We start from the raw sequence: 27,070 nt of genomic DNA on the forward strand, positions 1-27,070 counted from the left end.
GCATTCCGGCACGCAGAAAATACTGAGAAAGAGCCTACACGTGTTTCCATTCGAAATTCAAACGCACTGGGCCGTAACCGTACGAGCTGTGCAACAGAGGGTTGCCTTTGCTTCCACCTGAATGGATAAGTGAATAAGCAGAACTGGCGATTTTGGGGTTCCGAAAAGCCGTATTGGTGTGAAGCGAAACCCCTGTATTCTCCTAAAGTTACTGTGTGGGCTGCAGTATGCAGCAGAGCCATTACTGGCCCTTTTTCCATTCGAGAAACGGTCACTGGTGCACATTACGTTGCAATGTTGGAACAAATTGTCGCCACACGGCAAGCGTTAGAGGATCGACCAGGTACTGAATGGTTTATGCGAGACGGAGCCCGACCACATCGGACCGAACAAGTGTTTCGCTTTCTTGAGGAATACTTCGGGAATCGAGTCATTGCTTTGGAATATCCCAAATTTACTGGTGCAGGCACGGATTGGCCTCCATATTCGCCGGATTTGACTCCCCGTGACTTTTTTTGTGGGGCACAGTGAAAGACACGGTCTACCCGAAGCGTCCCGCCACGCTGGACGAGCTCGAATCGGCGATCTCTGTGGCACGTGAATCCATTTCGGTTGAGACACTACGAAATGTGATGGCGAATTTCATTCTTCGTTTGCGCCACCTCTGTAGTGCCAATGGTGAACATTTTGAAAACATTGTGATGTGACTGTTTGCAAAGATTGTTTTCGTTCGATTATTTCACTTACGTATGCTGATACGAGCTGTACAGTGTAGAGCGCCATCTGTTAGCAGCTTTTGTAACTATTATTTCAAACTGCTGTATAAACTTCTTACAGCTTTCACAATAAACATACCGTTTACTGCATTTCTCTATCGATCTTTGTTTTCAAGATATTTGATTTTGAAATCGGGAAGCCCTTTTCTGGACACCCTGTATATGACCTCGTTCAAGCTCGGTGAGGTGTCGATAAGTGTCTTTGTCGCCTTAAAGGCAGTCTTGACTAACACGAGCTCACAAAAGTCCATCTCAAAGGTAACTGAAGCTCAAGACTGTTACAGTGTGTATTCAAAGCAAACATGATTTGCATCCTTCTAGATGTGCTACTGGTGCCCCTCTTATGCAACTAGCACGAAATTTGAATAGACACACGGTTGCCACAGGTTCTGGAAATCAGGGAATTTCAAACACATCAGAGATCAGAGAAATATTGGGGGGGGGGGGGGGACATGTGCCGCTTCCCTACTCATTCTTACTGCTCCTCCCCTACCCCTCCCCTCAGCTTGCAGTCACTGCTGCCACCGCTACTTGCTGCTAGCCTAGCAGTTGCCAGTGAGAGGCACGAATAGCAGTTTGCTTGGATCTGGTTGTAGACTGTAGACACAGTGACGTGTGCACGAGTTGTCTGAGTGACTGTACAAATATGTGTGTGCTCTCGTTGTCGGACAAAAGCTGTGGCAGAAAATTTAGTTGTGAGAGTTTGTCTGTCTTTTCTAGGTGCCCATCTGTGGCTCAGCAATCATCTTTACAGTGACTTGCTACCTATCCTCATTATTATTGGTTCTCAGAGTGTTTTAATAAATTACCTGTTGCACGGATTGATCGACGCAGTCTTATTTCGTCGACATGCCGTCTGTGGTTCGTGAGTAGTTGGCTACACGCGTGGATTTCTGTGACGGACCAAAACCGCAGGCCGTTTCTGCAGGTATCTGTAACGGGATCGGGTCTGCCGATCTGAAACCGTTCGTTTTCCACTGACGTGCAGGCCCTGTTCGTCGGATCTAGTTTCACTGATCTGCCAGCAGGCCAGGTCTGTTTGTGTGTGGCGTAATGCGGCAGATTTTTGTGGTTTATCCGTGGACTGAGGACTGTCGTGTTCCTCGGCAGGCCAGAGGCCACAGGCGATGGATTTCAGGAATTGCGACCGTCTCGCTACAGGTACATTGTACAGAGTGGCATTTTTAGATATTTTATTTCTTTCAGTGCATTTTGAAACTTTGAAAGTAGTTTATACATTAGGAAGCGTGGCAGTTTGTACGCTATATTCTCATATATTTCTCGAAAGAAAAATCACACAATACCTGTAAAGCAATAGATATAACACAGTGGGTAATAACACAATAACGAACATAGTAGAACAGACATTTTATTGGCGGTCACCTACAGTGTCGGTTTACACAATCCTTCCCTGCCTTATACACTTCTTTCAAGAGGCCTCCTTTTTTCTGAGGTCATTTCTGAAATCATTGAAGGTATTTTAAATTTGTCTTGCTACTCCAAGAAAATCCGTATTTTTGTCACCAAATGTGTTTCATTTCATTGGAATTAATTGACATCAGTGTCTTAACGAAACACACACATCATTCGGCTTGCTTTCTCCATCTAAAAACAGTTCATTACAAAAGACGTTGATTTTAGTACTTAAGATTTTTGCTCACATCAGGAAACGCTATCTGATTGCAAATTTTTCAAGTTATTTCCTCGTTTGCACCATTGTTTCTTGTACTGTGGTTGCAAAGACAGCTTGTCAACTTACGTCTTAACTTACCTTTGAGGTCTAAAAGTTTTCAGGGAAAAATCCTAAAACTTCTCTGGAAATCGGGGAAATATTGGGGAATTTGACTTGGGGAAACTTGTGGCAACCTCGAGGCATATTTCAGCTGTAGAAACATGTCTACCAACTTTCAACTCCTCCTGGGTGTTGCAGTTTTTTTTTCATCAGTGTATATGTGTGAAACCAGCTGAGATATTTACTCACCTACCTTGTTATTATTTGTTATTGATTTATTTACCTCATTAACCCCCCTGTTTCCACTAATTTTGATATGGAGAAAAAGTATGCTACAGAATGCATGTAGGAATGGAACACGTGCCTTTATCACTCGGCCAGGGCCACAGTCGTTAACCTTAATGGTACGTAAGTGGCAGTCATAGAAGTTTCATTTTTCAGTTGTTCAGAAAATGAGCTATTGCGGACTGCACGTACAAGGAAAAATTCTCGGTTTTCAATTATCTATAGACCTTGACAATCTTGACTCAATTGGATGTAAGGTTACTTTCACAAAAATGGTGGAAGGAGGGTAGTGAATCAAACCATCTTCGGAGGCCTTCATATCAGGTGGTACACAAGTGACCTGCCAAAGCCAAGCTGAGGCCTTCCCCTTGTCAGTGACAGTCGCGCAGAAATGGTGTTGGCGGAATCGTGCTCTATGAGGAGACAAAAGAAAAGATGAGTGCTGAAGCTCCCGCGGTCTCAGACGCGTGTTGAGCTCGCAGTGTGACGCATGTAAACCTCATCTGAGAGCAGTATCAGTGTGAGCCCCAGGTTTTGTCAGGTAAGCTTACTGTTGAGGGAAATAAGGTTTCTCAGTGGAAGTCGTTCGAAACTGTGGCAGCCGAGTAAAGTGTTTGTCAAACACAGTGCGGCCACAACTCGCGTTCGCCGAAGTCTGTTTTACACGAGCACCTTCTGCCACCCGCATTGGCTACTGGTCGTGGATTTGTCCCGTGTGTTTGTGTATAAATCAGCTACCAACCGTGTCGTGAGTGGTTCCACAATTTAGTTGACCAGGTGATTGTTCAGAGTGTTGTGTTTTATAACCTTGAGTATGCTGCAGACAGTGCATGGAATAAGCAGAAGACTGTGGCATCGTACACTAGTGTGAGAATGTTGTTATCAATTCTGGCAGCACTGATTCGTATCATAGTAGTGGGTCTTGTACTTCTATGCCTTGTTAATCTTAATTCCATTGATTCCCTTGTTTTATGACATATTGCAGAGGTTGCATGATGGCCTGATATTTTTCCTACCAGTGTTCTTCAACAAGAGAGAGTAAATATCAGAAATCATAAAGGTATCTAGGTTTTACAATAACTGGACAAATGAAAATGTGACACTGTGAATAAATAAGAATGTAAATAGATAAATGTTTTTAGTTAAAATTATTCAAACAGTGAAAACAGGGCTAAAGTAATTGTCAGTATTATGTGGTATTTATTTTTAAAAAAATGCATAGGATAAAGTAAAAAGGGACTGTTTACTGCCATCTAAGTATTGTTCGATGTGTTTGTATTTTCTCTCGCAGAAGATGTAGATGTTTGGAAGTTTTCAGGTGACATGTTTCACATTATTTCAGTTCTTTGCAGTTTGGAGAATTTACCATATGACCTATGTCCAGAATATCCTTATGAATTTTGATTTGGTCATTAATAAACTCTAATGTCATTCCTGGTTCCTTAATTCTTGTACCACATTTGGACTATTTGTAGGAACAGTAGCCCCACACAACCTCACTTTCATTGTTTGATTGCCAAACTGCACAGCACACAGCCTCCACGATACATGCAGTTTTTTCACCGACATGTACACAAAAACCATTTTGGCTGACGAGTCTCAGTACAGGAATAATACACCAGGGATGCTGCTGAGGATTCACTTGCCACCAATAGTCAGTTGAGACAAGAAAGTTGCTCTTGTGAATTAGACCTTGAGGGTAATGCAAGCACTACAAGGTGCTTGTGGGTTTGTACGTGTGCACAGTTGTAACACGTTGGGTTTGGAGTGGTCAGTTGGTGAACAGAATGCAAGTTATTTTGGTTGAGCAGTTGTTGCTGTTGTGGTCTTCAGTCAGAACACTGGTTTGATGCAGCTCTTCATGCTAGTCTTGTCTTACGCGAGTCTCATCATCTCTTCATAGACACTGCAACCTACATTCGTTTGAGTCTGTTGATGTATTGATCCGTGGGTCTCCTCCTTCAATTTTTAACCTCCCCCCCCCCGCCTCCCAACACACGCACACACACACACACACACACACACACACACACACACACACACCTAACCACCTTCTCCTCTCCATTACCAAAGTCACAGTTTCTTCCTGCCTCAGATTGTGCCCTGTCAACTGATCCCTTCCTTTAGCCAAGATGTGCCATTAATTTCCTTCTCCCCCAATTCGGTTCAGGTACCACCTCATTAGTAATGTGATCTACCCATCTAATCCTCAGCTTTCTTTTGTAGCACCCCTTTCCAAAAGTTTCTGTTCTATTCTTGTCCGAACAGTTTATCATCCACATCTCAATTCTGTACATGGCTACTATCCACACAGATACCTTCCTAGCACTTAAATTTATATTAGATGTTAACAAATTTCTCTTTTTCGGAATTTCGTTTCTTGCCATTGCCAGTCTGCATTTTGTATTCTATGGACTTCAGCCATTGTCAGTTATTTTACTGCCCAAATAGCAAAACTTACTACTACTTTTAGTGCCTCATTTCCTAATCTAATTCGTTTAGCATCACCTGATTTAATTCGACTGTATTAAATTATCCTCATTTTGCTTTTGTTGATGTTCATCTTGTATCCTTCTTTCAAGACCCTGACAATATCATTCAACTGCAGTTCTAGGTCCTTTGCTGTCTCTGACAGAATGTCATCATCATGACCAGCAAACCTCAATGATTTTGTTGCCTCAGCTTGAACTTTCAATCCCATTCCAGGGGTCTCCTTGGTTTCCCCTAACGGCTTGTTTAATGTACAGATTGAATAACCTCGAGGACACACTACGACCTGTCATATTCACTTCTCAACTACTGCTTCCCTTCCATATCCTTCAGTGTTTGCAACTGCACTGTGGTTTCTTACAAGTTGCAAATGAGCCTTTGATCCCTGTATTTTAGCCCTCCTGCCCTCAGAATTCCAAAGAGTATATTCCAGTGAATATTTTAGAGCATTTTGTGTGGCAAGTCATAGTGTCCGTATTGCCTCAGGCATTTCTACAGAACCCACACTGATCTTCCCCAAGGTTGCCTTCTGCCAGATTTTTCCATTCTGCACGAGCATTATTCTTCCATCAAAAAGTCATTTGACGTGGTGGACTTTTACGTGCTGCAGTGGATTCCGAGAAGTAACACCGTGGTTACCACATGTGTGACAGGAAGGTGAAGGAGAGAACTGAGAGCTTTCAGTCGGTGTGGTGTGTTAATTAAAGGATTGGGCTAAGTAACCCATTTCTTTGCCGGTCTTCACTTTATGTAATTCTGACTAGTGCTGAAAATGAAGGATTTTGTCAGGGCTGTAGCTCTTGTGTCATTTCAATTAGAGTATGTGTTGTGCTATATCTTACATGTTCACAATTATTTTCCTTTTAGGATGTATGTCGAGAAACGAGTTTGTTCTTGTGGCCAAGTAATACCTCTGAATGAAACAAGGCTCTATCTGTGAAAATAAGTGAAGTTGATAGTTCTAATTTTTTTCCATAACATGAGTGCTCTCTCTCTCTCTCTCTCTCTCTCTCTCTCTGTGTGTGTGTGTGTGTGTGTGTGTGTGTGTGTGTGTGTGTGTGTGTGTGTGTGTCTTGTTAGTGTAAGACATGTCCTTCTCATGGATGAGAATTATTGGATGTATTGTGGTTGAAAGCATATTTATTTCATTGTGTTAATTTCAGTCTTAAGTAATGTGCTGCTTGGAACTGAAGTCCAATAAAACAGGAAAATGATGATTAAAGGATGTAATTATTAAATATAACAGTTGCAGGCATTTGAGAGTTTTTAAATACTTTTTAAAATAACATTTTGCACTGGCCTCCTCTCTATCAAAAGTATCAGTAACTCATTTCACTGCTAGTGATGTATATATCCGTGCACAGTCATTGTGCCTCACTTGATAATGATGTATATATGTGACAAGAGCTGAGCGTGCCTAGTGTGTTAACGTGGCGCATATACATTATGAGATTTCCGTTATAAGTACATACTATGTGTACAACTGGTGCACAAGTTTTTTTCTTTTCCACTAATTGCATGAAAAAACAAAAAATGGGGTATATTCTGTTCTCACGAATAGGAAAGGTACGCCAAGACCTGAAACCAAACTGCAAAGAGATGAGACATAATTTAGGTCAACAGACATTATGATGGCTTTGAAGTGGCATATCAAAAGAGAGGTATGTGTATTGATGACATGCCAATACAGCTGCAATGACATCAGCTATGAAACTGGATGGGCAAACAAAAACTGAACAGTTTAAACAAAGGTCATTGCTTGTTTCTCAGTGTGTGGGTGCAATGGACAAATAGATACTTAGCTCAATGGGATGTGTGCACAAAAACTGAAATGGTACACCCCGTAGACATGTGTGTGCTAAATTACCACATTATTCGCAAGATTACTACCGGAAAGAATAATTCAGACACAAAATTTCATCTCGGCCTTACTTGAGAGATTTTAGAGACTTACCATCAAGAAAGGAAAGTATCGGGAGGTCGTCGATTGGACGAGGAAATCTATTGTGCCTTCAAGAAAGGCACTTTCGAGGCACCGTCGAAACGCCAGTAAAACAACACGGACCCGTAACGAAATGCATCATATGCGACAAGAACAAAAACGGTAGGTATCGCATTACTGCTGTAAACTGTGCTCTGTGTCTCGTTTTGAGATGTATCACGTAAAAAACTTTCTGAAATGTGCTTCCTTGTGACGGTATCTAGCTTTAGAAACTTCAGCAATAAACAGTATTCAGAATACAGTTTATTTTAATATTTTATTGGTGAGAATGAATACAGAAGAGCCTGCAACAGCAGTGACTCCACACAGCCGGCGCTGCAGTGCTCGGTGCCGTGCTGTGCCCAGCACGGTGGGTACAGCCGTGCGGCGCATCCCGACCGCCCACGGACGTGCGCACTGTTACAGCACAGTCGACAGTGAAAGGGTCAGTAGTTTACGAGGAATCAAACATTCGTTGCAAACATCTAGGGAACTTCCCCAACAGCTATCAATGGTGGGTGTTATACGGGAGTGGAACATTCCAGAAACAATGCTTTCCCACGCACAACCCGTTTGACGCTACAGTGTTTCTCTGGTCGAGGGAGACAGAGATAATTTCAATCGACGAGCCTACGCGGTTTCGGGACGGGGTCACCGTCTCGAGTCCAGTATACGAGGCGAGTTGTGTGTTTGACTTCAGATGAAGTGACCACACAAAATATTAGTCACACAATTAGAAAAGTGTTCCAGTGGCTTTGGAGCGCTGTACACAGTGGAGAACTAGTACCGGGTGGTCGTGTGATCCTCCACCGCTGACATAATTTGTGGCAGAGAAGTGTTCAGGTGTTCGGTACGTGCCAGTCGGCACAATAAGGTGGGCCGATGTAGAGGCCTCGTAGAACGTCAAAGGAACTATTACTGTGTTTGGACATTCCTGAGACCATCCTGTGTGTGAAGTTGCCCGATTTGTTAAAGCGTTAATGTGGACTGTCCGACATTTCTACAGGGAATGGTCCACAACTTGCAGCCACGTAACACGGCAAAGAGTAGTGGTTCTAAACGGACCTCGACTGTCGAGAACCGCTTTCTCGGCGATGACTGGTTCCGAACGGGACACGAATTGCTGCTGCCTGTGAATCCGGGTCCATTTCGACCAGTTTCCGAGTGAACGTCGAGAAGGGAACTGCACGCAGTGGACACTCGGACGTCGGGTATCTCGCAAAAGACCTCTCCTCGCAGTTGCACACGAAGGTGCACATCTCCAGTGGGCCAGACGATGCAGAAACTGCACGGTAGCTGAGTGGAGGTGTTTAGTGTGTGTAGTGTTTCCTTTCCTCGGGGTTCTGCCGTGAAAATGTAAAATAAAAAACCGATTGGGTTTTGAATTTTGATGGAATAAGTTACGGATAAGGCGGACTTCGTATTACTGATTGAGATTGTGCTGTAATTTGACAGTGCATGGCAGACAGGGTCGGCAACACTAAAAAAAGCAAATGTACGGAAATAGCATCAGAAACTAATTGAGATTTACCTTATAATCTTAGAAACGCAGTACTAATTACAATATAGTCTTCATGGCTGTCCTAATTTCTCTTGTAGGACGACCCGTCTTTCACTTTTCTCCGTCTGTTGAAAACTTCTTCAAGTTGTCACTGTCATGATCAATTTACAAATTTGGCGATAACCACCTCGAATCACTATTGAAACAACCTCGCTTTGTAATATAATTTTAATTTCCACCCAAAAGCACATTCAACACAGTGCTGAAAAATACACATCTTTCGTATGAAGACGAGAGAGAGAGTAATCGATTAGTTGTTAAAAACAAACACCTACGGAAAAAAAAAATTATTTATAAAAATCGGTCGCTGGCGCAGCGCTCTTCTGCATGCGCGATTGTAAATTATATCTTTATATTGGCGGAGGCACGGTAGTCAAAGTACCGTTACATGTGGTCCGGCAAGTCTCCATTTTTCCTCTATACGAACAGTGTGAGGTACTGAGTGCACTGAAAGTCTGACGTGGTGTTAAACTGGCAGTGTGTGAAATCTGTATCTCGGGCTGGAGGTAGTTCCGTGTTGTTTTGTAAATGTTTTTCATGTTGTGACTTGTGCCTGCTGATTTGCGTTGCTATGAAAATGACAGAGGATGACCACACGTTACCCTTTCTTCTACATCTTTGTGATAAGTTTGCTGCAGACACTCCCGTCTTCCGGGACGATGACAGCAGTGTCTGTGTGCATTTGAGGATTGGCAAACACTCGGGCATTCGATCGCACTTCGGAGGCCCTCTAAATCACCCGATCTTAGTTATGTAGAAATGCCTGCAACTACCCGGAACAACAGGGGAAACGTAACAGTCGACGTGGTCAGAGTTTGGCAAGTCTGTAGGGTGTAATCGCCAGTGAGTGGCTTCGACTGGATACGGCGTACCAGAAGAAACTTGTGGACTCTGTTACTTGCCACAGTCGGGCAGTTATCGAGGCTCGGGGTAGTGTTACGTGATATTAGTGTGTCGGCTCCTGTGGGTGACTAATTTTTTGTCTGGGATTTAACCACGTCAGGACACGGGAAGCGAGAGCTGCTTGTGAAGTGTGAGAGCAGTGCACAGTGTTTCCTGGTGTTTCAGGTGGTGCTCAAGATTCAGAAGTCCTGTTCGAACCTGTCTGAGGAGGACCTGGCGAAGCTGAGTGTGAACCTGTTGAACTGCCAGGCGTCCGTGGAGGGCCGCCAGCAGTTCCCGTGCACCGACCAGATGGTGAGTGAGAGCCCCTGTTGCAGCCGCAGCCGTGCCCTTCTCCAGAGTTTGTAACCTACCAACCCGGTTTTTGTGTGTCCGAAGTAGGGAGTGTATTTCATTTTTATTAGTAAAGGGGGCATTTTAAAAAAATATAGAAAAAGACCTAGAATAAGCAAAATAGGAACACAAATTGTATTGGCAAGATTTAATGAACGTAGTTTACCTTGGCATTGTACACTCAGGTGATCTGCAATGACTTTTTTTCAGTTATTCTGCCGCCCTGTCACTGTAATTTTCAGTTTTATGTGTTTATCAAGAAGTGCATTTTCTTTTGACGCGTTGTTATAAAAGTCAGCACATTGTACCCTTGTGTGTTTCAGCATTCATTCTGTATTTTTTTATCTGACAACAAAGGGTTCAATAAGAGAAACCCGTATTCCACAGTAGCATTTGATCCAGGAATTGCAAGACAAATCACCAAATGAATGGTGTTTTTCACGTGATTGCATAAATTTAGAATTGTCGTGTATCCACTATGTCTTCAGAATGCTTACCACAGTGCAAAGAAAAATTTTCGCTATCTGAACCAATCAAAAAACTTATTACGAATTGGTAGCACTACCAACAGTGCAAAAATTTAACTGTAAATAAACGAAGTGCAAGTTGTACAAGTGGCACTTTGTAGCTTATATATTTGCACAGTAAATTTAAAATCAAACGTTAGGTATCACAAAATGCTTCAGCCAAGGGGAATCACAAGAAAGTGGGACATTTCAGTGTTCCCGAAAAAACTGTCAGAACGGCAGGACATTTTGGAAAAAAAGGACTGTCCCAGGAAAAACACGATGAATAGACAGCACACTCTAAAGTCTTGAAGAATTTCTTATGGGCTGTACTTCTCCTTGATGATTATTAGGAAATTTAAACAACTGCAAAATGATTTTACACAACACAGTTCATATAAACTTTCACTTCTTTCGTATTTATTGTTTGTAAACACTTTACACCAGAGATGAACAGACTGTGGGCTGTAAGCAACCTGCCCTTGATCTGATGGCAGTCAACCCCTCTTTGTTGTTGCTGGAAAAGAGAGGGCACGCCCTTGTGAAAACTACTAAATGTCGTATCCCTCCAGGATAATACTTCTGAAGTAAATGCTGTAAACTATGTATATAATGTGCCAAGGATGGGAGAGGGATGGGTTGTGAGTAACTGAAGAGATGTCTGTAATGAAAACAGGGGATTATCAGAATCTCGTGGTACCGTCAAGGAGTACATGAGGGCTCACCCGGGCCGAACTGTTGAGGCGTCTGCTAGTCTAGGTGTTCACAAAGTAAGGAAATAGGAAGCAGAGAGAAAGTTGGCTCATGTTTGAGCTAACTGGTATCTGATCGGAGAGAGCACAGACGGACGGACAGACTGACTGACTGACGGACGGACGTCAGTCAGTCAGTCAGTCAGTCAGTCAGTCTGCTCCGTCAGAAAATTGGAAAGAAACTGAGAGCATCTGCTCTGTCTGGAAGCTGGACCACAAGAGAGCGAAGGATGGGGCCAGTACCAATCGCGCCCATGAGACGCCTTTCTCAGGTCTCCCACTGGCTGATCATTGGCATGGGTGCCTTTAGAGCTGAAAGTGTACCCTGTCTGCACCTTTCACCAGAAAGAAGTGCTGCTGTCCTGAAGGGACAGGCCAGTTGGTCACATAGGTTCTGCAAGAAGTCATGCTATGTTCCAAGGCTGTTAGTCCACTCAACAAACAAAAATTAGGAGAAAACATTTGTGTAGTTGGAAATTTTTGTATAGTGATAGGGGAAAGTGTTATGAAGAACATACTGAAAATCCCCCACGTATGGGTTGTGACTGTTGAGGTGGGAAAGCATTTAAAGGTCACTTTTCTATGTTTTTCTTAAATAATTTGAAGATCACAGTTACTGATGAAAAAATTAAACTACACTAAATTTCCTTCAAAAAAGGTGATATTCCGTTCTTGCTCTAGAACAAATATTTTCCACATTGCGGGAGATGGAAAAATGTCAAATTATTAAAAATACGAGGGCCGTTCAATAAAGAATGACCATAATAATTTTTTTTTTTTTACAACAGACCTTTACTCATCCTCATAATTTTGATGATCTTTTTCATTTTTTGAGAGATCTTTCAAAATCGCCTTCACCACTGCTTCTGATGATTGATAATGCCTCCCATGAAGGCGTTTCTTTGTCTTAGGGAATAGAAGAGAGTCACAAGGGGGCTAAATCTGGCCTATAGGAAGGGTGAGGGATCCACTTCGTGTTGATTTTTGCAAGAGATTCAGCAACAACATTGCAATAGGCTGCTGCGCCTCATCGTGGTGCAGCATCCAGCCTGCCTCACAGAAATGTGCTCTTTTGCACCCGATATGAACTTGCAATGTTTGCAGGACATCCCTGTAGTATTGTCCAGTTACTGACGTGTGTATAGGTACAACATGCTGATAAACCATTCGATGAATATCAAAGAATGAGGTGACCATAACTTTCCCAGCAGAAGCAACCACTTATGCTTTTTTGGGGGTTGGTGGTGAAGGAGATTTCCACACTGAGCTTTGCTGTTTGCTCTCAGGATCAAAATAATGTAGTCGGGTGTCATCAGCAGTGATTACATTTGAAAGAAACTCCGGGTCTTCCTCTAACATCAACTTTTAACTGCACGCAGACCTGCACAAGAGTGACCTTTCGTTCAGGAATCGACAGTCTCGGAACCCATTGCGCACAAACGTGTGTCGTGTGTAATTTTTCTGTCACCAACGTGTGGGTGGCACCCAATGAAATGTTCAGTATTTCAGAAAGTGATCTTAAGGTAATTCATCAATCCTCTCTCACAATTACAACAGCGGTGTTGATGTTTTCTTCTATAAGAGCAGTAACTGGAGCATCGGGTCCATCTTCCTTCGGAATTGATGGTCTCCTCTCCTTAAACATTTTAAACCACCTTCGAGCTGTGTTGTAGAGAAGAACAGACTCTCCATAGGCCTCCCATAACACTGTATAGGCCTCAGCTGAAGATTTGTTGAGATGAAAGCAGAATTTCAAAGCCGCATGTCGTTCCTCTCGTGTTACCTCCACTGCAACGGTAGGCGATACTGAACGTGTCTGACCGCGCCTGCCTCTCACAGGCGGGAACCAGGAGTCCCAACAGCGAAACTACTATGGCGTGTTTGTTGCACATTAAACTAAGAGAATATCATAAGATTACATTTTAGTACGAGAAATTATGACCATAAAAAAATTGTGATCATTCTTTATTGAACAGCTCTCGTAATGTTTTAATGCCCATTGAACTCAGAAATAACATAACATTTACATCATTTATTATAAAATAACATCTTACCTTGTAGGGTACATTTCAAAAATCAGCAGCTGTATCAACGTCGTCATATTGCAGATAGAGTAACAGTGAACCATATATACACGTGCCGTGGCACGTGCTGCAAACCACGGAACGTGTAATGCTGGCTTTTTGTCATCTACATCGTCCCCCACACCCAGTAGAACATCGGCAAAAGATGTTCAGTATGGCTTCAGGTGCTACTGGGTCTCTGGTTGTCACTGGTAGAGTAGTCCATCCTCCTGTTGGTTCCAACCCCGCACGGACTCAGGTAGGGGGTTATTGAACCACTGTTGTGTCTGTAAATAAGTAACCAAACACCTGTAAGTAAAAAGAAATGGTGGCATAAAAAATATTAGGTAAAAACAAAAAATAATAAAATACTGCCAATAAATCTAATAATGGTGTGCAGCTCCTGTGGTTGGCGGCAGTGAGGCGAGGTCTGGATTTGGCTTTCTTGAGGCTTTTGAGAATGCAGCGTACTGGAGTTTATTCAGATCTTACTGATATTCGGACACTTGGTAACTTTCCAGAAACATTTTCTCTGCAGCCTGTTTTCTGTCGGTGTTGAGGGGCTAGTGAAGATGTTGGGTATTGTCTTCATTTGACTAAGAATTTGACTGAACAGCTTAACCATTCTTCCTTTGCTTTTGTTGTAAATGGTAGAGGTCTTGTCACACGTGCTAAACATATTTAGGAGGAGGAGGATAGTTTTAGCAAAAGGAAGTCATATGAGTTTGTCTGTTGGAACCAATTTGGATTCAACCTTGCCCCCACGTCTTCGTCTAGTATATGCTAGTGCCTGGTTACGAAAAAGGATCGAGTAAAGCAATCAATTCGACATCCTCCCCTTTTATCGTGGCAGTGGGCTGCAGGGCAGTTTTCTCTAATGCACATTCAATATAATACCATCAGCATCACCTGTAGTAACAATAGTTCCTATCACCCTCACTGTCATTTTATCACTGAGGAGTCCTATAAGACTGGCTCTGTTCTTTTTGTTTGCAAGAAAATGCTCCTGTTGAACAGTGACCGTCATGTTTTCATTAAAATTGATGTCAACTGAAGTGTTTGTGAGCATCCTTCTCTTCTGCTCTGCTCGTTTTGTTCTGCTGACATCACTGTAACCTTCGAAAACCACAGTATTGGGAGACTTAGTGCCTGCATTCCATTTCATGCAGTGGAGGAGGAGGCCTCCATCTATTACGTTTTTAGGTCATCAGTTGCATAATTGTCCTCTGGAAAAGCATTGTAGATAGAAGATTTCTTCCCTTTCTCATTCACCCTTAATTAAGAAGAGCCAATGGGAATAGGCATCCGTATTCCATAAGCTTTACAACATCGTTACTTTTTTTTTTTTTCAATGGCTGTGCTTTGGAAAATTGCCACAGGGTCTACAGTTACTGCTTCACCATGCACGTTTATGGTATTGTTCATATTAGCCCACGGCAATATCACATTCTTCTTAGACTGTTTTACACCTTTAAAATTATAACCGGTATAACTTTGCACGGTTGTGGTACCAATTTTTGAGTTTCCGACTATCGCTGTCGACAGAGACATACGTGAATTCGTTTTTGGAAAAGGAGGATGGCCAGTGAATCTCCCGTAAATCTTTGCCCAGTCATGTCTGTCCCTATTTTGTCATGATACCTGTAGATCAACGTGCTGCCCACCATTTGAAAAAGTTACTGCAATAAACTACTCTGATGATGATAAGATGGCAAATGCACCAGGGGATCCTCCAACCCACTTCACTAGAATGAAATTGGTTATGCATCTGCATCGCGTCACACTATCTGAACTTTCAAAGGAGCGCATTAGAGTCTGCTGTGTGGTCGTGTGTAACTAAACCACTGCTTCACAAAATTCTTGCCCAATGGGAAGCAGTTCGATTTATGGTGAAATAATCCTTATCTGCAGAATCCTAGAGCACACGTGGGTGTTTGGTTTTTATTGCTGCCATGTCTTGCACGTAGAGAGATGCACATTTTGCTTGTTGACAATGAACACCTTCACGGAAGAATGGTATCGTTTCCTGAACACAGGCCAAATGGCCATACCAATCTCCAAAATGCTCAAAATCTATGAACTTCATTAACAAAACCATGTTAAAATACTGCATGCACAAATCAGCAATAGCGTCATTGTCCTTGAAATGAGCCAGTTCATTCTTGAATGTACTTAAAATTGGTAAGAGATAAGCATGTCCCTCAATGTTTTGTTCAGTAACATCTTCTACTTTGCTCAAAATGTTGATAACGCCCTTCTTTTCTTCTTCTGAGGCACTGTCATCTTCCAGAATTATCCGAGCTAGAACAGCTTTAACAAGTACCGTACTTTACAGGCTAAAAGACACACTTTTTTCTTCAAAAAATTATACTCTAAATTAATACAAAAAGTCCAGTGTTACGATAAAAAATTCCCGCCAGTCTTAAAAATGGCCATATCTTTGATGCCGCAGGAAACCTATCTCTATCTGGCAACATCGGATTCGACTGGCAGCAGTAGTGTGCCGATGCAGCCCAGAACACTGTCCATCCTGTGATGCATTGTTGCAGTCTACAGTGCCAGTGAACTCGAATTGAATGCAATTTGTGTTATCGGTAACAGTACAATATTTTTGGTAGTAGCTAGTTTTGTAATGGAAAACCGTACGAGGTATTCGTGTGATGCAGACTATAAATTGAAAAAAATTCATGTGCAGAATGACATGGAAACAGAGCAGCTGAGTGGCATTTTGGCCCTCCACCGTCAGAAAAAACCATTTGCAATTGGTGGGCTAGTAAAGAAGGAGTGAAAAAATGAAGAAAACTAAATGTGCAAATAAATGACTGAATGCAAAATGGCGAAAAATAGATGATAATGATTTTCCAGGATTTTAAAGGTCAGTTCAGTTTTATAATTGTTTTGTTGTTGTCTGGCTTTGCACCCTAATAATAAAAATGGTAAAAATGTTATTTCTTTAAACAATTCCTTAAAAATTAAGGTAAATTAAGGTGTGACTTTATAGTCCGTAAAATAATGGAAATGTCCTCCGAACACCTTTACTGTGTTCCCAGTTAACATTTTGTCAACTGAATTTGCGTATAAACTAAACTTAATACTTCTTTGAGCCCAGATCCTGCCAACGTGTGACCAGTGCACCCCACGTAGGCTACGAGTGTATCAAATCCCAGTCTCGCGGAAATAATCCCAGACCAGATTTCTCGATTCCTTACGTACGACGATAGGTCGAAAGTAACAAAATAAATTATGGTACCTTGCTGCTGGCTGTTGTTAGTGGCATATTGTAAAGCCTGCTGTATTTGTTTTACCATTAATTGTTTTACTGGTAGTCTTCATAAATCCCTTCCATTCAGGAAGAACGCTGGTACTCGTAGTGTGAGCTGTATAGGATGGAGTCACTTACCACAGAGCCACAACATATCTGGCATGGTGGGTGTTAATACGTCAGATGGAACCGGACTAATCGTGTTAAAGTCAAGGACAGTTGTCTGCCGCAATGCACTGTTTGTCTGATATTTAAACGTGTACCTGAAGTTCCATAAAGCCCAGGCGGTCTACCTATGTGGCAGAGGGAACTGATTTAAGCTTCTGGATCTCTACAGGTGATGCGAGAGCGGAGGCTGAGGTGACACACACACACACACACACACACACACACACACACACACACACACACACACAAATTAAAAGTATACCAGCCGTCAATAGTACAGATGTTGAAATCAGTATTCCTGAATGTATGTTGATAAAATGTTCCACTTGAGACAGGTTCTTCAGTGTGGTAGGAGTTGATAGCTCCAGCTGTTGTGCTTCATGTTACGTTCCACTGAATTCCAAACCAGCAAGCAGATTGATCAATGTTTTGATCCAAACTTCCTGTTAATGAAGAGAGCAACAACATATAGTACGGGTGATACGAATGATTGAGGGAGAATGGCAGCAGTTAGGGCTTGGGATGTAGGTGTTGGCGCAGTGATTCTGTTTTTATCTAATTAATGGTGGCAAAATGACATCCTTTCATGGTTCTCTCAGGCCTCAGAAATAAGTCACATCGGCTGTGTGTGGCGAATATTGTGATTGAGGCCACATAATGGTGTTCCTTTTTTCTCCAAAAAATCACGAACAAGCATTGAAGTCTGAGCTGGAGCATTATCACGATGCTGTTTTCATGAGTGGTTTTGCCACAATTCTGGTCGTTTTCTTCAGATAGCTTTAAGCAAACAGTGCGTAACTTCCAGGTAGTATTAATTATTGACCATATGACGATAAAGCAGGAACTTGTGGTGCACTATCCCGTTGGAATCGAAGAAAACGGTGGGAAGAACCTTCTCATGCGATCGAACTTGTCAATTTTTTTCTGTCTTCGCTCTTCACACAGTTTCCATTGGTACAACTGGACCTCGGTTTCAATGTTGTATCGCTGTACCTGTGTTTCATCACCTGTCATAAGCTTCTTTGGTAGTTCTGGAACGTTGTTGACTTCAGTGAGCAATTCCTGAGCGATGTGTAGGCAGTATTGCTTTTGGTTGAAATTCAGCAATTTCGGAACAAACTTTGCTGCTACAGTTTTCGTGCCAAAACATCTCAAAAAGTTGCTTGACGTGAGCCAAAGAATATGCTCACATTATCTCATCATGTGTGATGAGATAAAAGAAATTACTCAGATAGTGAAGGGAGATGAAAATTTAATAGTCGAAGGGGACTGGAATTCGATAGTAGGAAAAGGAGGATAAGGAAAAGTTGTAGGTGAATAAGGAATGATAGAGGAAGCCGCCTGGTAGAATTTTGCACAGAGCATAACTTAATCATAGCTAACACTTGGTTCAAGAATCATGAAAGAAGGTTGGTTGTATGCATGGAAGAACCCTGGAGATACTAGAAGATATCAGATAGATTATATAATGGTAAGATAGAGATTTAGCAACCAGGTTTTAAATTGTAAGGCATTTCCAGGGGTGGATGTGGACTCTGACCACAATCTATTGGTTATGAACTGTAGATTAAAACTGCAGAAAATGCGAGAAGGTGGGAATTTAAGGAGATAGGATCTGGATGTACGGAAAGAACCAGAGGTTGTAGAGAGTTTCAGAGATAGTATTAGGGAATGATTGACAAGAACAGGGGAAAGAAATACAGTAGAAGAAGCTTTGAGAGATGAAATAGTGAGGGCAGCAGAGGATCAAGTGGATAAAAACACGAGAGCTAGTAGAAATCCGTGGGTAACAGAAGAGATATTGAATTTAATTTATGATAGGAGAAAATATAAAAATGCAGTAAATGAAGTAGGCAAAAAGGAGTACAAACGTCTCAAAAATGAGATCGACAGGAAGTGCAAAATGGCTAAGCAGGGATGGCTAGAGGACAAATGTAAGGATGTAGAGGCGTATATCACTAGGGGTAAGATAGATACTGCCTGTAGGAAAATTAAAGAGACCTTTGGAGAAAAGAGAACCACTTGCACGAGTATCAAGAGCTCAGATGGAAACCCAGTTTTAAGCAAAGAAGGGAAAGTAGAAAGGTGGAAGAGGCTCTATACAAGGGCGATGTACTTGAGGGCTATATTATGAAAATGGAAAAGGACGTAAATGAAGATGAAATGGGAGATATGATAGTGCGTGAAGAGTTTGACAGAACACTGAAAGACCTGAATCGAAACAAGGCCCCAGGAGTAGATAACATTCCATTAGAGCTACTGATAGCCTTGGGAGAGCCAGCCCTGACAAAACTTTACCATCTGGTGAGCAAGATGTATGAGACAGGCAAAATACCCTCAGACTTTAAGAAGAATATAATAATTCCAGTCTCAAAGAAAGCAAGTGTTGATAGTTGTAAAAATTACCAAACTATCAGTTTAATAAGTCACAGCTGCAAAATACTAACGCGAATTCTTTACAGACGAATGGAAAAACTGGCAGAAGCCAACCTCTGGGAGGATCAGTTTGGATTTCGTAGAAGTGTTGGAACACGTGAGGCAATACTGACCCTACGACTTATCTTAGAAGATACATTAAGAAAAGGCAAACCTATGTTTCTAGCATTTGCAGACTTAGAGAAAGCTTTCGACAATGTTGACTGGAATACTCTCTTTCAAATTATAAAGGTGGCTCGGGTAAAATACAGGGAGCGAAAGGCTATTTACAATTTGTACAGGAACCAGATGGCAGTTATAAGAGTCGAGGGGCATGAAAGGGAAGCAGTGGTTGGGAAGGGAGTGAGACAGGATTGTAGCCTCTCCCCGATGCTATTCAATCTGTATGTCGAGCAAGCAGTAAAGGAAACAAAAGAAAAGTTCGGAGTAGGTAATAAAATCCATGGAGAAGAAATAAACACATTGAGGTTCGCCGATGGCATTGTAATTCTGTCAGAAACAGCAGAGGACCCCGAAGAGCAGTTGAACAGAACGGACAGTGTCTTAAAAGGAGGATATGAGATGAACATCAACAAAAGCAAAACGAGGAAAAAAGAATGTAGTCTAATTAAATCGGGTGATGCCGAGGGAATTAGATTAGGAAATTACACACTTAAAGTAGTAAAGGAGTTTTACTATTTGGGGAGCAAAATAACTGATGATGGTCAACGTAGAGAGGATATCAAATGTAGACTGGCAATGGCAAGGAAAGCATTTATGAAGAAGAGAAATTTGTTAACATCGAGTATAGATTTAAGTGTCAGGAAGTCGTTTCTGAAAGTATTTGTATGGATTGTAGCCATGTATGGAAGTGAAACATGGACGATAAATAGTTTAGACAAGAAGGGAGTAGAAGCTTTCGAAATGTGGTGCTACAGAAGAATGCTGAATATAAGATGGGTAGATCACATAACTAATGAGGAGGTATTGAATAGAGTTGGGGAGAAGAGAAATTTGTGGCACAACTTGACTAGAAGAAGGGATTGGTTGGTAGGACATATTCTGAGGCATCAAGGGATCACAAATTTAGCATTGGAGGGCAGCGCAGAGGGTAAAAATCGTAGAGGGAGACCAAGAGATGAATACACTAAGCAGATTCAGAAGAATGTAGGTTGCAATAGTTACTTGGAGATGAAGCAGCTTGCAGGATAGTGTAGTGTGGTGGGCTGCATCAAACCAGTCTCTCAACTGAAGGGCACAAGTATTACTACTACTACTACTACTACTGTCAGAAACGTCTCTGATGGTGATTTGCTGATTTTCCAGAGCCACTTTCTTTACTTGCTCTGCATTGTCATCAGCAATTGATGTTCTGGGGCATTCAGTGCAGTCGCCGTCTTCAGCATCTTCTCGATCCTCTTTGAAACATTTATACCTCTTGTAAACTCTTCTCTTGCTCATAGTAGATTCGCCAAAAGCCATAGGCAACATTTCGAATGCGGACTGCAATTTATTCCATTTTTTAAAGCAAAATTTAGTGCAAATTCTTGAAACGCTTGAAAACGCACACAATCTTTTTGACTGTCAACAATGTTCTATATTCACAACAGCTGAAAGGGCAAACATTCATCAGAATGATGTCTACCCACAAGATAAAAGAAGTTTGAAAATAGGATGTGTAAAGACTGCGAAATTAAAAAATTCCTATTATTTTTCGATCACACTTCATATTCGGTGTGGAGCTTGTCTGGAATACTGGGAATTCTCAAAGAAATTGTTTACTGGAAATACAGGGTCTGTTCTGGAAATGATTGGTGGTGTCTGTTTCACATTTTGTGACTGACAGAGAGCAGCTATGCTTAGGAATTCATCTTGTAAGTGCAGATTCATAACTTGCACAGTAGTTAAGTTTTTTTTATTTTAATTTTTTTAATATAAATACTTGCCTATCTTTCAGTTTCCATGTTTCGTAGATCAGAAATGAATAGTCAAGTCACAGTCCTTTTTTCTAATTTCAGTTCAAAGTAATACTTTACCGAATTTCTCTCTGTCTCTAGCTTAACGTTAACAGTTACCGTAATCTGATGATCGTCTGGTTTGAAACACGATGTGTCATTGCTACCAAAGTCCACGATGTTATATTTCAGTGGCAACACTTCAGTGTGCATTTCTGTGAGGCTGTCTCGTATATTTGAGTGTGCTGCACACCTGAATGGCATGGTTCGGTGACAGTAATGCTGGAAGTTATATTTAAAATTCGAGTTCAGTATCCTACAGAGTATTAGAACTGAACAGTATTTATTGAATAACAAAGAATCATTAGTTTCGTAGGTATCACATTTTCTGTAATGGATGAAGTTGGAATAATCACTAATGAGTGACGTATCAACCCAAATAATTTGTGGCACGGAAAACTAATAAAGTGAGACTTGCTGCAATTTGCGACAAACATGGGTTCAGGAAATTTTGAACCAGAAAAAATCTGAAATTCTCAGGGAAATCTTTCGATGAAACGGTTGCCGTCCGGATATTCCGAACTACCCTAGCTTAATTTACAGGGTTATTCATTAGAACTTCTGGGGTTTCACGAGACGACTGCACGAAACAGGGCACAGAGAAAGTACACACACGCCAGTGGGCAGTGCATGTATCCTAGTTTTCAATTCTCATTACAGGTGCTCACTACAGGCAAGTCAATACCACAGTCAAACTCTCGCTTTACTCACACCGACACATTATGATCGATATCAGCGACCTCATTAATTATCCTTCCTTGCAACTCTTTCAAATTAAGACTCAGGAGCAAATGGTCTTTGATGTAACCAGATAAAAATAAATCTCACGGTATTATGTCAGGTGAGTACAGGGGCCACAGGAAAAGAGAAGTGCCGTGATGGGAAGCACATCCAATTCAATGTTGAGGCTGTTCTATATCTATGTCTGTACTCTGCAAACCACTGTGAAGTGCGTGGTAGATGGTGCTTGCCATTGTACCAGTTATTAGTGCTTCTTACCGTTCAATTCCCGAGCATGGATCGTGGAGAGAATGCCTGTTTAAATGCCTTTGTGCACTGTGCCCAGTAATTAGTCTAATATTGTTGTCACAATCCCTCCAGGAGTGATACATAGGGAGTTGTAGTATATTCTTAGTCATCCTTTAAAGCTCATTCTTAAAACTATGTAAGTAGCCTTTTTCAGGAAAGTTTGCATCCATCCTCAGGTGTCCATCAGTTCAGTGTTTTTAGCATCTCTGTGCACTCCTCCACCTTCCCTGTATATGTTCAATATTCCCCATTGATCCTGTTTGGTACGGGTCCCACACACTTATTCTAGAATGGATTGCAAGAGTGATTTGTAAGCAGTCTCTTTTGTGGACTAATTGCATTTCCCTAGTATTCTACTGATTGACCCAAGTTGGCCACATGCTTTACCTGTGACTGAGCTCTTCTGGTTGCTCCGTTCCACATCCCTACAAATTGTTACACTGAGGAATTTGCACGAGGTGCCAGTATTCTTCATGCCACATTAGCATACAGTCTCGTGGAGTGTATTGTACTACCCGTGGACCGTTTAGTCTGTTGGAACTTCTGCTTTATATTTGACACAAAATTGTAACTGACTAGTCACAGTGAACTCAAATTTTGCAGATTTGAGAACACAACACCACGTGTGTCGCTCCATTATATGGCGAGCTCCAACACGACTGCCCCCACTGGTGCACAGTCCAACTCTGCCAGAATGCATTACAAGGTGAGTCGTTGAGGTTTTCCCCCGGTTGCTGGAGGTTATTCCGTAGGTTATTTGGAACAAAAAATGTAAATACAGTAATGTGATCAGATCAATAATTCGAGGGCTACAACAGAGTTCCGAAACGTGCCACGGTGTACGGAGTGCTACACTTGTGTTCACAGAACACACAATCAGTCTTAGGTAGACAAGTGCAGCAAGTGGTACATTTGCATAACAACTGTGTTGCTGATACTGCAGTCACTGTTTACTGTTGTCGTCACCTGTGTACAGTACACTTTGCAAAGCTGTGCAAGTTTTCATCGCAGGAGTACGGAGAGACGGTGTACATTTTGGGCTTATGTGACGGTAATGCGAAAGCTGCTGTTGCCGAAGAGCACCGTCGGTATCCTAATCGTAGGATCCCGAGTGCCAAAACATTTAGTGGAACGTACCCAACATTGCTAGAAACTGGTACTCTTCCCATATTCGTATTCACTCCGAAAGACGTCGTGACGTTCAAGAAGAGGACTACATTCTTAATTCAGTAGAGCGCAGTCCTCGTTAGAGTACAAGACACCTAGCTACCCGACTGAACATTTCACATTCTAAGGTATGTAGGAGCCTTCATGAGAATGGACTGTATCCTTTTCATGTGCAGAAAGTTCATCATTTAGAGCGACATGATTGTGCCAACCATTTACACTTTTGTAACTGGTTACGTGGAAATTGGCATCTCTATCGCTTCATAATGTACAGTGATGAGGCAACCTTTACAAGAGATTGCATCAACAACATGTATAATGTGCATGTCTGGGCAGACGAAAATCCCCATGCCACGGTAGTATCTCAATTTCAAAATGGTCAGATGTACGATAACTTTTTATGGGAAGACTCCCCACAGCTTTTTGAAGACATTCGTCTGGAATCAAGATGCCACACGTATGTCCAACATGACGGGGCACCTGCACACTTTCACCGTGTGGTAACGGCTTACCTTAATCAGCAATTCCCACATCGACGGATAGGTTGCGGGGCCCTATCGACTGGACTGCCAGATCCCTAGATTTAACAGCCTTAGATTACTGCATCTGGGGATGGATGAAAGACATCGTGTACGAAGTTAAAATGGAAACACGAGAATTGATACTATGCATTTTCGATGCTGTAACATCAGTAAGGAATGAGCGTGTGAAATTACGAAATGCTACTCGTGCGGTTCACTCCTGTGCAAATCTTTGTCTTCAAATGCAGGGAGGAAATTGTGAATACTTGTTTTAAATCCACTCTGAGTACAAGAGACTGCTACAGAATTGTTTAAATTAATTATATGTGCATTTTTGATAGTGAAATCCCACAATAAAAGTTTTTTTCTGCCATTATCCTGAGTTTTTCTACTACTGTAGCTCATTAATTATGGACCTGATCCCATTACTTTATTTACATTTTTTGTTCCAAATAACCTAAGGAACACCCTCCAGAAACTGGGGGAAAACCTTGAGACTCACCCGTGCATTCTTCTTCTGAAACCCTGCAGGTATGTATGAATAACTTGTATTGTTATTTAATGATCCATTAATTTTGTAAACTCATCTCAGTGTGTAAATTTTCCCACAAACAGTAGAAATCTAAAGGTGCACCTCCACCTTTCTGTCTCCAGAGTATACGGGATTGCACTCAGCGTATGGATGCGGACATGTGGAACGCCTACCACCTGATGAACAACCGCGCACGGTCGGTCTGCTACGCGGCACGCCAGCAGCAGTTCCGTGCCGCTGCCGAGATGACGGTCGACCGACTTTTCGAGGCGACGCGTCAGCAAGTCTCCGCCATGGACTCCCTGAAGGTCAGTTCGCGCTCTGTGGCTGTGCACATCTGTTCCTACCGCAGAACACAAAATTTGCTCGTTACGCAATAAGTATTTGCTGCTGTTGGAGATAGCCTTCCCATTGGTGAAGGTCTGTTAACACTCAAATTTCCTTTGGTTGTGTGATAATAGTTTGTATAAATGTTACTGCTACCACTACCACAACCTCACCCACCACTGCTACTACACAGCTCTCCGCCCTACTCTATTCTGTTCAAGTCTCTTCATCTCTGCATAACCACTGCAAACTACATCCACTTGAAACTGCTTACTGTGCTCAAGCCTTTGGCTCCTCCTAAAATTTTTACCCCCTCCCATCAATTACCAAATTTACTATTCCTTGATGACATAGAATATAGATGTGTCCTATCAGTATATGCCTTCTTCTAGTCAAGTTGCGGCATATTTTTTTTTTTTTTCTCACCAGTTGCCCCTCCCCCCCCCCCTCCCCCCCCCCCCCCCCCCCCCACCCCCCCGCAATCTGTGTCGGCTGTGGAAAGCACCATTCTCCCTGCTCGCCAGATTGAACCGTTTCCAAGAATGTAAGACCCCAGACAAACTAACTTATCAAGATGCCAAGAACTAGTGTGAGCAGTTGTAGCCAGCATGTATAACAGTGTCCTATGCTGCAACTATGACGATGTTGCCCCCTGTGGTAAACATAGTCTCTTCTATTACACCACCCGGACCCCCCCCCCCCCCCCCAATCCCTACCCCCGAATGTTTGGAGCTCTCCTCTTGCTACTTCTCCCTACCTACTTAGGGATCAATGGCTTCCCGCGTACTGGAGACATTGGTCCTCACCTCACAGCCAGAGACAAATCAGCTTCCTCCAGCTTCTCTCGCCAGGAAGGAAACTTCGTTACGAGGCTCCTGCCAGTCTACAACCGGATATCGTATAGTGACTGAAGGAGCTACAAGCTGCTGGTCACAGTGCATCGTGATCATCGTCATTACGTTTAGAGAAGCCCTCACAATCACCCAAAAACAATAAAAAGTTCTACAAGGAGAGACAGGTTCTGGAGGCACCCACACCATCAGATGCCACCTATTCCACTCCTGTGGCCGAGACAGAGATTCTGGCAACCCTGGAGGTCCCTGGTTGCACCACACAGTGGAACCAGGACCAATGTGTGTTGGTGTCTTAACCCCTCAACCAGTGGCAGCAGGTGACCCTAAGTCATAACCCGCCCCCTCGGTCCCTGCGTGGCCTCGTATTACATCGACCGCATTATTCTCCAGTGCAATTGTAGTGGTTTTTTCTATCACCTGGCTGAGCTACATCATCTTTTAAGCGCTTCACCTGTGCTCTGCATTGCCCTCGAGAAGACTTGGTTTCCAGCAATGCGGACTGCGGCCTTTTGTGGGTACCGGGGATGTTAAAAGAATAGTGCTACCTATGACAGGGTGTCAGGCGTTGTTTGCACATCTGGACACATTATATAGCGAACTAGGGCCTCGTAATACACCTTTGGAGGCTGTGGCTGTTTGGGTAAGGGAATTTCAGGATATTACCATCTGTAATGTTTACATCCCTCCTGATGGTAAAGTGTCTCAGAAGATGTTGTTTGCAATGGCCTCTCAGTTCCCTCCCACCTTTCCTAATCTCGGGCGATTTCAATTCCCGTGACTATCACGGCTCGCGGTCAAGACCTCAAAAACTTATTGGCACAACTTGATCTTTGTCTCTCGAATACTGGTGCCCCCACTCTTCTGTGTTGCATGGTACGTTTTGGCAACTGCAGTCCTTGTCATCTCCCATCTGTCCACTCACTGGAGAGTCCACAGTGACGTTTGTGCTAGTGACCGCTTCTTGTTCTTCCAGTCCTTCCCTCAGTGTCAATCTCTTGTCTGTTCAAAAAATTTTGGAACATTCGTAACTTCGCAGCAATGTGGTGTTGGATCGAAACACGGTTGGATCCTTGCCCGCGTCTGTGTTTAATGTGTAACTGCGAGAAGTTTCATTGTTGTATGTCTATTAGTTATTGTTTAGTGCTGTGTAGAGTAGAACGTTGTTGCACAGTTTGCGAATTTCGAGATGACGGAGTTAGAGGAGCAATGCGTGTGCATTAAATTTTGCACGAAACTCGAGAAAACCTTTACAGAGACACACCAAATGATGCAGGAAGCCTACAGTGGTGACTGCCTAAGCCGTACTCGGTGTTACGAATAGCTCACACGGTCTAAAAATAGCCGGATGGAAGTTAGATGACCCTCGTCCAGGATGCCCTTCGACGTCAGCGCGCGCGC

The 27,070-nt window shown here is 42.5% G+C and overlaps 1 protein-coding gene across 4 annotated transcripts in view; it reads left to right on the forward strand.

The window, feature by feature from the left end:
* Positions 1-27,070, forward strand: part of LOC124553721 (protein brambleberry-like) — a 200,722-nt gene that overhangs the window by 38,953 nt on the left and 134,699 nt on the right. For all 4 annotated transcript variants that reach the window (XM_047127637.1, XM_047127638.1, XM_047127636.1 and 1 more), the window contains exons 3-4: positions 9,894-10,022; positions 24,614-24,799. In XM_047127637.1, coding sequence (XP_046983593.1) covers positions 9,894-10,022; positions 24,614-24,799 — 315 coding nt within the window. The remainder of the gene's footprint in view (positions 1-9,893; positions 10,023-24,613; positions 24,800-27,070) is intronic.

The sequence above is a fragment of the Schistocerca americana genome, chromosome 11 (assembly GCF_021461395.2).
Source record: "Schistocerca americana isolate TAMUIC-IGC-003095 chromosome 11, iqSchAmer2.1, whole genome shotgun sequence".
NCBI lineage: Eukaryota > Metazoa > Arthropoda > Insecta > Orthoptera > Acrididae > Schistocerca > Schistocerca americana.